The sequence below is a fragment of the Mytilus californianus genome, unplaced genomic scaffold, assembly GCF_021869535.1.
Source record: "Mytilus californianus isolate M0D057914Y unplaced genomic scaffold, xbMytCali1.0.p SCAF_19, whole genome shotgun sequence".
Lineage (NCBI taxonomy): Eukaryota > Metazoa > Mollusca > Bivalvia > Mytilida > Mytilidae > Mytilus > Mytilus californianus.
The window spans coordinates 1,256,907-1,268,741 of record NW_026262667.1 but is presented as its reverse complement, the minus strand read 5'-3'; the positions used below and the strand labels follow the sequence as shown (position 1 = coordinate 1,268,741).

At 31.5% G+C, this 11,835-nt stretch overlaps 1 protein-coding gene across 1 annotated transcript in view; it reads left to right on the top strand.

Annotated features, from left to right (window-relative positions):
* Positions 1–6,448: 6,448 nt before the first annotated feature.
* Positions 6,449–11,835, top strand: part of LOC127727037 (grainyhead-like protein 1 homolog) — a 34,808-nt gene continuing 29,421 nt past the window's right edge. Inside the window, exon 1 of the mRNA XM_052234436.1 lies at positions 6,449–6,852. Within this exon, the coding sequence (XP_052090396.1) occupies positions 6,809–6,852 (44 nt within the window). The 5' untranslated portion in view covers positions 6,449–6,808. The remainder of the gene's footprint in view (positions 6,853–11,835) is intronic.

The window sequence follows — 11,835 nt, the reverse complement described above, 5'->3', positions numbered from 1 at the left end:
CACTTATATATTGGCGAGTTTTGGATGTGTCTATGGGCCACTCGATATCTCTCGGCCGGAAGTCGGAATAAAATTCTCGGAACGTCTCGAAAGTTTTCGATCATTTATACAGGTAGTTATCTACGTCTTTGATACGGTCCCTCTATGGCTAGGCTACCACGTGACATTACACCATCAAAGTAAATTGGAAAGTAAACAATAAGGCTAGGTTGCAGTCAATAAATCGTTTAAATATAAGAACTTTTTTGCCTTTTCACAAAACATATGTGTTTTTAATAATGTGAATGTTTATAAGCGCTTTGATGTGAAAGTTTCTAAACAAGTATTATGACAACGCAATTATATTTGTTTTAAAACGACCCCTGTACACTGTGTGTATCTAGACCAATTACAACGTGGTATTGTGCATTGTCATGATAACATGTAAACAAATTATGAAGATTTAACCACGTGTGTATTTTCATCATAGACTAAGGAGAGAACATTCTGGTTTAAATGTGTATATTTATTTAGATCGGAAAACAGAAAGATAATATTAATTAATTCAATAGAAATCAAGGAAATATATAGGCCTACAAAATATATATTGTATTTATGTTTCTGTAGAAACTAAATATTAAATTGAAGTCAGAATATTTTCAGAGTTGCAATTAAGAAATAAGTATTTATATGACAAGATACTCTGCTTTGGTATTTTTAAATATTCATTTGTAAATGAAACATGCATAATAATTAAATCTGAATAAATCCTTGCATCATACAAACAAAAATGTTGATAAACAATAATAATTATATTATTTCCTACCGTCTTAGTAAGGTTTTATAAGTAATTGTTATTTATTTTTTTGTATTGTAATATATCCATAAAACGGAAAGTAAGCTAAATTAATCAAATATTTAAATTTTAAACGGTCGTGAATAAAAATACTTGTGTGTTTTCAATTCACCAAGATTTTAAATCCTTGCAGCTCACAAAAAAACGCGTAATAATAATTTACAATAATCATAACAAAATTTAATTAAGTACTATTATAATGTTAACTTTTTGTACTGTTTTAGTATGGATTTATAAGTCTTTGCTTATATTTTGTATAGTAATCTATTCATATAGTGGAATGGTAGAATTTAAAAATAGATTCATTTGATAAATAAAATGTCCGTCCGTAAATACTTGACGTTTGTGTTTATTGATACTACATGTATATATATTAAAAATTTTCGGGAAAAAATTACTAACAGGAACGTTTGTTTATTATAAAATTTCAATTCTATTTTTGTTTGTTTGTTTAAAAGTTTAACCTTATAACATCTACATATTTGTACTATTGTACGGTTTTGAAAAATGTATTCACTGTGTTGCCCAACTATCCTACACGTCTTGATTCATTCACACTATAGATCACATTTCAAACGCACACTATCGGTTTGCGTTCTCAAAAATTCCAATAATACTAATTTCACTCGTGAATGCGCATTTTCGTTTTTCTTATCTAAATCTAGGACACGGCTGTAAGAGATTGACATGTGACTTTCATGCACGGTCATCATTACTTACGGTATTCTGACCTCTAGCTGTTTCTCTTTTGTTTCTTTTTTGAGTCCTGTCCTATAATAAACTTTGACCTTTTCGAAAAGCTAAGGATTGTCTACCCAAGGAATAGATTCCTTAACTTTGTAATTTATTTGGCCTTATAACTTTTTTCATTCGAGTGTCACTGATGCTTTTTTGTAGACTGGCGTCTGGCGAACATCATTTTAATTCTGGTATCTTTTTATATCTACATACCTTTTTATATAAATTGGTTATTTTGAGGATATGTTCAGGTATTCATAAAATTTCTGAATTAAGATATTCTTCGGCAAAACCAAGTTTCCCTGTAGAATATTTGAATTGATTTAAGTAAAATCAGGAAATCCTTAAAATTTGAGAAGTTTTATCAGACCTAAAAAAGTCTCTTTATAAGATGTCCCAATCAGTTGCATGCAACAGGTTTCATTGCACATGGAAATTGGACTTAAGATTTATCTTTACAATTAACATCTACCATGAGTACAGACAGCTTCAATAACGTGTTGAGAACATGAAGGTCCATGCAGGAAGCAAAATATAAAGATATGATAGATAAAATAAATGCATGCAGAATTCCAGATTATAAAGCAAACTGAGTGCATAAATTTATATTGCGATTGGTTTGTGCAATTTGCATAAGTCATCCGGTTTGTAGAAATTGGGATTTGCAAAAGGGTTATCATCGGGAAAATTATGTACATTCCCAAGTACTAAATAAAATAGTCTAGCTTTAAAATGTATATTCAAATAGTAGATGTAAATATACACTTTCAACTGACTTCTTCTAATCACAGTCAATTATTTCAATTCAAAAGCAAACTGGCACAAATTCAGCAACAATCTTTTGGTGACCCGGCAGTCAGCGGTCTTAGGTTCACGTATTGCTTTTCTTTTTTTTAAAGAAAGCAACTTGTTTATTTCATCGGTTCGCAAGGTTTACAATTCAATCATTGCATAAGTTTGCATACACCAATCAACATGTTCACAGGTTGCATACATACACCAATCAATCATTTCGGTTCGCACTATCTGTACTTAGTTATAACTGATCTCATGTTCACTGATTTTATCAAAGAGCAATTCAATAACACAGAAATGTATAGTTTATATAAAAATAAGGAAATATTAGGAAATATTTATAATAAAGCAAGTGTTGCTGACGTACACACGGTGGGCTGAGATAATATTTGTAATATCTAACTGCCTTAAGAACGTGCATGAGTGAATGATTATTAAGAGAAAAAAATAAGGCGAAGGTCTTACATTAAATGAGATTTCAAAAACATTGTTACATGGCCTACATAGCCAAATAAGTTTTAAATTCATATTGTAGATATTTCCTCATACGAATAAGTCACCAATAAGTGCATTAGTCAAGAACAATAGCAAAATAGCTCTTATTACCATTATGTAAAAAATTGCTTCGATAAACATACTAATAAAAGTTTATAAAAGGTTTTTGGAAACCACAGTGATACATCTAAAGTGCTATATATACGAGCACGCGAGTTAATATAGATCTGAACTTTAATCAGATTAACTCCAATTGTGTATTGGAAGTTCAAACACTTTGCCAGATGTTGTAAACAGTTCGACCAAGAACACAAAATGCTTCCAATGTAAATTATTTCTAATCATTGTAATCTTTAACAATTAAGGGCCTACAAATCTAGAACGACAAATAAATAAAAAAGACGTAGATTCAGAAGTTCTAACATTGCATATGAGTTTCACAAAGATCCCATAATGCAATGTGAGTTATCATTGAAACAGTCAGTTGACCTTAGATGGATTTGGCTACTGTTTTAGGCCCTTTTTGTCACACAGCTTTTCAGCTGTTTTGATTGTTATACATCCTTGGCTTTCAATTATTCGGTTTTGAGAGTTCCTGATGAAGGTAAATCCTGAAAAACGCTTCAGACGCATGGAATTTATAACGTGATGTTTTCATTTATTGTAACAGTCAGATTTTTCGACTGAAAGGATTTTCAAGTTTCTAATTTGTGTTAAATCTATAAAATTTCATTTCAGCAAACTTGAGATATTGCGAGGCGTGTGAATACTTTATGTCCCATAAATCATGAAAACAATAATGAAAAAAAATTAAAAATTAAAAGATAAGATACTTTGTAGATTGTTATTACAGCATCAAAAACAAGTCCATACAACATTTCACAAAAGATCAAATAATTAATGAAGTGGAATTGTATTTTTTTAAATCGGTTTTGGTCCCATAACTCTGCTCTGATAGATTTGAAACTGTAAAAATGTAAAGGGAGCTTGCTTTCTCTGAGCTAAAGTCTATGTAAAAATTTCGAAACTTTAAAAGAAAGAAAACTATTTTTTTTTTGCATTGTCGTTAACAGAAATAGATAGACAAATACTGCGGGAAAAACAAATAAAAAGTGTCAAAGGAAAATGATATATATTCGTTGTTGGCATGCAAATTTCAATAAAAGGACCATCATTCACGTTCATGTCGTCGGTGGAATATAGACCTTACCAAAACCCTCTAGATGACGAGTGGAGCATTTTATATTTTGGTAGTTTCATTCATGCACAATTATATATCTTGTTGGATGCTTTAATCAGAATATCTGCTGGTGTATACGTAATTTTATCTGATTTCTTTGGAATTTGAATCTTTTGGGATGTTTTAATCTGAATCTCTTGTTATATTGTGTTTTAATCTGAATATTTTATGCGGTCATCAAGTGTAATTGAATTGAATTATTGTTTGAATACTTCATCATACTTTTACTTTCCGATACATGTATTTATAATTCATATTTTATGTCGTGAAACCTTGTATTTTTCGATAGCTTCCTGTATAAATTATTTTTTATCAATGTTTGTGGCTATTGCTGCTGTCGCGATCTAGAAAAAAATATCAATGTTTGTGACTTGCTGCTGTTGCGATCTAGGACAGAATATCTATATTTTTAGGAATATTGTGTCTATTAAAATATTTGCATGGTTTTTCACTTTACTTAAATATAAAATTCTGATAATACTGTGAAGCATTTTTATTGCGAGTTTTACTTTTACGGCATATTGTCTAGATAGACAAGCATTGGATGTTGGATGTGTACTGATTGATATTTTAGTCTTAGATACATGATTTTTTATAATAGTTGTTATTGGCTTTGAACTAGCTGCCAGTAACTGCGAGTACTCTCAGATCTGTACTAAGTGTCTTTTTGTTGTCAGGGATGAGGCATGAATATATACTCTGCCACGTCCTGTCTGTGTTATTGTTTTATGTACTTTGTATCGATCTGATAAGTTAAGCCTTTTTCAATTGATTTTTATAGTTTGTTCTTATGTTGTGCTGTTACACCACTGTCCCAGGTTAGGGGAGGGTTGAGCGCTCACAAACATTTTTAACCCCGCCACATTCTTTATGTGCCTGTCCCACGTCAGGACCCTGTAGTTCAGTGGTTGTGGTTGGTTCATGTCTGTCATATTTTTTTTTCGTAAATTGTTTTGTTATAAATTAGGACGTTAGTTTTCTCAATTGAATTATTTCATATTTTTCATGTCCGCCGGGCCTTTTATAGCCGACTATACGGCATGGGTTTTCTCATTGTTGAAGGCCGTACGGTTGCCTATAATTGCTTACATCCACTTCATTTGAACTTTGGTGGATATTTGTCTCATTGTCAATCATACCACATCTCCCTATTTTTATAAGGGTTATATTTGTGAGCACGTTAAACTGAATTAACCCAACCACTGTCCGTGCTTATACCAATTCAGGCTATCTGGACCATATGTTGTTCACTGTTTTTCCCTTTGTAATATACATCTAAGCCGGGGTGCTGGTGATTAGTGTGGTCTGTTTGACTATCCAATATTATTGGTGATTCCTGTAATACTTGTAATGTATTCATGGCGATAAGACACATCCTCGTGATGCTATATGTGTACTGTAGTAGCTATTCCAGCAATTTTCAAGATGATCTGCGATGTTGGTAATTTTGAGAAATTAACATTTGCTGTCGATTTAATATTTTGTTCAACACAACTTTCACAAAAGACCAAAAGATGTGTGAGAGAAAACATATATCAGAATGTATAAAATATATCTCATATTTACTTGATATATTTTTAATTTATTTGATTTGACAATTTATTTATCCTTGAATATCATGACAATTTTGTGACGTACCAAGTCAGGCTATCTGGACCATGTGCTGTTCGTTGTTTTTTCGCTGTTCGTACGTGGCTTATTCGGATGAGTTGATTGTATTGTATTGTATTGTTCAATATTTTGAAATTTCAAATTCCTAATTTGCTTTTATGTAGTATCAAATCAACATGACAATTTCTAAAATTAAGATTATTATTTTATATAAAAATATTCATTTTAATTGGTGAAAGTTATCATACAAACTTCAACAAACCAATAAAGAGTAGTAAACACTTTTGTACATTGTTCGCCCAAGTTCGCCATAGTAAAGAAATACAGGTAAACAGTAACAACAATAGTATCATTATCAAATAATCAAGTCGATTATGTAATCAATTATTACATTTTTATAGAAAAAAGTATAATAAAGACCATGAATAATTAATCAAATCACCTGAGTGAATCATAATTTCCTTGTATCATTTTTACACATATCCAGTAATTATTTCAATAAAGTAAGGTGCATATAGTAAGCATTCTCGTATTATTTTATGTTATAATTGACTGTTATAGGTAGTATTTAACAGGCGACCCACAGAGAGACCCCACTACTTTTAATATTCTCCTCAAAGCCTTATTACAGTTAAATGAACCCTGAGAAATCCAAACAAATTCCATTCAATAGCTTATTATGTCCGAACAATGAACAAAATCTTACGTATTGAATGGCAGATTTCCTGAAGCATGTCAAATCATATTTCCCACCTTTACACAGCGAAAGAACATCCAAAACAATATACGGAAAAAAACTTGATATTGTTTTACGCATAAACGAGATGAATTATTAAAGATGGTTCCATCAAAGATAATATTTAATACAATAATGCAGAAGATAATTGGTTTTGTCCGACTGATGTTGACACAACGTGGGACAGGTAGCTTCGTCTCACCTGAACAGTTATAAACATTCTGCCTTCGCGTTGGAAGTATCCAATAGGAACATTGAACAGAAGTCTATATTTGTCTTCTTATTGAAGAAAAAAACTGGTTCCAAATACAATAGTGTTATTTTTGAAGACCTGCAAGACAAGTTTTCCAGGTTTAGAATGAGCGGTGATCAAAGCTCATTCAGTGAAGCAGAAGATACAAGGTAAGGCTTGACAAAGTGTATGAATCTCGTAAGGACGATATTATTAACTGCACATGTGTGATATATAATATCAATATCTTTATAAGTACATATATTTCATGGATTCTGACAATTGGAATTACCATACAGAGATTAAGCATGCAACAGGGGTGCATGTTTTAAAATTTGAGCCGTGCTAAAAGTACTTTGCATTACAAACAAGAGAGGTAAGGTACCGTTTTCATTTTAGAAAGTTTTTAGAAAAGTTTGATAGATCTAATTATTTTTAACCAATCAAAATTCTGCTTTTTGTAACCATGGTTAATAAATATGAGTAAATAGATAATTCCATGTTATTCCACTGCATTTGGGGGGGGGGGGGGGGGGGGAGTTCTCGGGAAGACAGATTCCTTGAAATGTAACTGAGCATTAATCAACTTAATCGAACAAAGTGTTTTTACATGTAAACAATTTTATAATTGTGTATTTGAATCATAGAGTCAACTATTTCATATCACTGATTTAATTTTAAATAAAATGAAAAAAAGAAGAAAATAAAATAATTTGTGCATATTTCTCTTATATTAAATGAACTTAAATTTGTAGTTGAATTTTAATTAGATCAAAAGAAATTTACATGCAGACATTACACCTCTTTAATAAAGTTTTACTGTCAAAGATGACAAGTTTTACAGTTCTATTGTAGTAAATCTCTTATTATCCTGTATAAAGAAACCACTTGGTGCACATTTTATGCGTGGGTTGTATTTTGGGCTTAACACACAATTAGAAAATATATAAGAGCAAACACAAAAATAAAAAAAAAACTAATGGCGATCTAGACGTACTTTTAAATTTAATTATTTTTGGCAAATTTGCAAGTTAGCTGATCCGTGACATTTCCATTAAAATTCCATCAATATTTTGTCAATATCTAAGTAAATGATAGTGTAAAAACACTGTTTGACTAGGTATCCTTCAAAAGAGACATTTAATAGGTGACAAGAGTTTGGATTGTTATCTGTCTACCTCAGGCACAGAGGTTGTTAATTAACGGTATTTTATTTAATACTTTTCCCACGGCCATAATTTGTTAGTATTTAAAGTAAACGTTTACTAGAATAGTTTAAATCAGTGAACTATTCAGATAATTGGCGGTAGCTGTGACCTCCTAGCTACTTCCACGGCAGGTGGGAAGATCATTACGGGTACCTTCTTATTTATTGCTCAGTTTCTTTTCATTCAATTTGAATAATGTTTAAGTTGTGAACGAGGTTCATTGGGTGTTCTCTTACTAAGGTAAAGAGGAAAATCAATTTTTAAAGCAATACGAAAGACCGCTACCCCGCTACCTCTTAAGATTTCACGGTTGCATTTTGGCAACCCACTCAAAGCCTCTGTATTTATTTCGAGAAGGAGGTGATATTTAGTATGAATTATCTTTTTGCATGTATTTTTCTTATAAACAAAATATTAAAGTTTTGTTTCAGTGTTTTAATTCATACACTAAATGTGCAAATATCGAATTGCTATACAATCAATTTCAATGATATCGCATATATAAGAAACCATATTTTTTTCGCTCCTAGTTAAAATCTCATAACCCCGATGCTACGTTAGACTTGTCCTTTTAAAACCCATTGTGAACAAAATAAATTGCATTTTTTTTAATAGTTCAAAACTAATGCAAAATATTATTTTACCTCTGTGGTGTAATGGTTCGATACACATAATAACATTTCTGAATGAAACATACCTAAATTATATGGTAAATTATAAGATAACCAACACCCTTTTTTGGTTTTATATTGTTTCGTTGTTTTGATTCTCTGACGTACACTACACAGGCGGTGAAACATTTCGGCATTATAGTGTTAAATTATTATTTTCTGTTCAAAATTTTGTGGTATAAAATAAGGAGAAGTGGTATTATTGTCAATAAGACAACTATCCAACAGAGTCCAAATAACGTGGATTTTATCAATTATAGGCCACCGTACGACCCTCAACAATAAACAAAACCCATACCGTATAGCAAGTTATAAAAGGCTCAAACATGGTCAAAAAATAAAACGAAAAAACCAACGGCCTGATTTATGACAAGACATTAAACGAAAAACAGATACAATGCATTATAAAAGACAGCAACGGCAACCACTGAATTACAGGCTTGGGACTTGGGACAGGCACATAAAAGAATTTGGCGTGGCTAAACATGTGTGTGAGCCCCTCCCCTTACCTAGGACAATGGTGTAACAGTACAAGATAAGAACAAACGGTTAAAATCATTTCGAAATGATTTAACTCATTAAAACGGGACTAAGCACAAAACAAAAACAATTAAATAAATATAAAACAATAAAGATCAATAAACACAAAGTGCTGATGTAAGAGTAATCTCAGTTACTGAAAGCTAGTTCAAAGCAAATAACAACTGTATAAATAAATCATGTTCTCCCAGACTTATTTAACTACTACATCAATTATATAACAGAAGTATCTTTAAAATTTCAATTTAAAATGTGTGACCAAATATTCACAGATACATCATTCCACTTTTTCAAAATGATGTGATTTTAACGATATGATAGCTCCGGGTATAGAATTAAAATTGAAGTTCAGACTATATACATATAGAGTATTGTAGCGCTTACTATTAAATCATCCTTAACTGAATAAAAGAGGAATATAAAACCGACATCTTCTATTACATAGTACCTTTAAAGAATCGACACAGCTTTTCATTTTGAAGTATTAAAATGATAATAAAATAAAAAGTCAATATAACACAAATACAAGTTTGTTTCATAATAAGTATATAATATAAACATTCATTCGAAAATTATTTGAAATTGTCTACACTGAACACCATATGAAGATAAACGAATTTGTTGAAAGTGAATGAAATATTCTTCTGTATGTTACACAAACACAAGAATTAAACAGTTGCAAAATGTCCCTTTCCTACAGGTTTCACTGCTTTGGCGATATTTATATTTTTTGAGCATTTCAAACAATTTGTTTTTCTCTATGTTGTGGTTAGTGTGGTATATATATTATATAACATTGGTAAATAGGTTTAGTCTCCTGAATGTGCATCGAGTAAAAAGTAACATCATAATAAGAAATTTTATACTTTATAGCGCGATCCAAGGTTTTTAAATCTAGCCTCGAGGGTCCTGAATGTGCATCGAGTAAAAATGAAATTTACACTTTTCAAGTGCTATCCAAGATCTTTAAATCAGTTTGCTTGAATACTATCTTGCCTATGAGTAAAATAACATCCATATACAATGTTTAAGAAATGTGGGATTAAATAATTTGAAGATATTTTACTTCAAGGGCTCCTTTCTTTTCTTTCCATTTCCATTACTACTCAAATAAAAACGGTGGCCACCGAATTTAGAAGATCGTACTTAATTTTCACAAAACAATCTTTCAATCTATGGTACACCGTGTGTGTCGGAATACACTCTTCTCTTCGCGAAGAAAAGCCGCCAAACACGTTAAAACAGTTAACTTTTAATAGAGTGATTATAAATAATCAATCTATATAAAGAATGTCAGCACGAATCACAGATCGATACAATAATTGTCTGTTTAGCAACTCCTGAATCATTGATGTTAAACTAGCAATCCAAACTTCCTGGATACCAAATCTCTTATGACATTGTTTTAAAGACGGAATGAAATGATTATAGATCCGATCTGATTTTTTTATTTCATTAGTACCGTCTCATTGAAGTGGTTTGCTATTTACCACTTTTCATGGGATTGTAACTTTTGCAATAAATTGGAACATGACACTCTATGTAATTGATTCTATGTAGAAATTGAATGTTTCTTTAATCGCCATAATTTGTTCCCATGGGCGGATTCAGGCGGGGGCGTGGCGGGCGTGCGCCCCTCCTAAAATTTGCAAAGCATGGGTTGTCCTCAGCTTAATAAAGAATATTTCGATAATTTTTCCTCAAAAAAAATTTCGCCTCCCTCCGCTCGGCGAAAATTTAAGTTTGCGCCCCCCTCCTTACCTAAAATCCTGGATCCGCCCCTGGTTCCTTTATTTTCAATATATAATGTCATCTTGAGACATATTTGTAAACGATGAAGCGATAATTTGCATGTTGTTACTGAGCAACACGACTACAGCTTGTTTTATAATTAAAATGTTTGTTATTCAACACGACCGCCTTGCAGTATGTTTTTGATCTCTAGAAAAGAATCAAGGCAATATTCTACAGTGAAAACAAACTTACTATTTATAGTTATCAAAATATTGATATTAACAGATATTATGCATATAAACAAATAGATTAAATCAAACTCAAAGTTAAAAAAAGAGAGACGAAGGATACCAAAGGGATATTTAAACTCGTAAGTCGAAAATAAACTGACAACGACATGGCTAAAAACGAAAAAGACAAACAGACAATCAATAGTACACAAAACACAAAGTAGAAAACTAAAGACTGAGCAACACGAACCTCACCAAAAACTGGGGGTGATCTCAGGTTGCAATTCCCAAGATGGATATTAAATAATATAATGCTTCTGTAGGAAAATATTTTCTATGTATGGCTTGTCATTCCTAAATTGATATTGGCTACTATTGCTGTTCAAAGTGTTGGTGTTCGTTTCCATTTTAAAGGTATATATTACAATGCTCTTAACTCCAAAATCCATTCGGTTTATACCAACCAAGAGAAACAAAACCTTCTTATTGTCACAAAGTGTTCCTGGTATTAGTGCTATATCTGTATTTCATGTAAATATAGACAATGAGTTGTCCCTTGAACGTTCCACATTTTGCTATCTACGAGTTACTTTAGCTAGCTTGTCATTCATGCAGTGTGTTTGCTCTTGTTCCAATTTTGAGAAGGGTCAACTGTAGATATTTTGTTTTGGTGGATATTTATTTTATTGACAATCATATCAAATCTCCTTATTTTTACAGTTGATGAATAAACCAAAATCCAAATAACTAGTATCTGTAAGATGATTCTG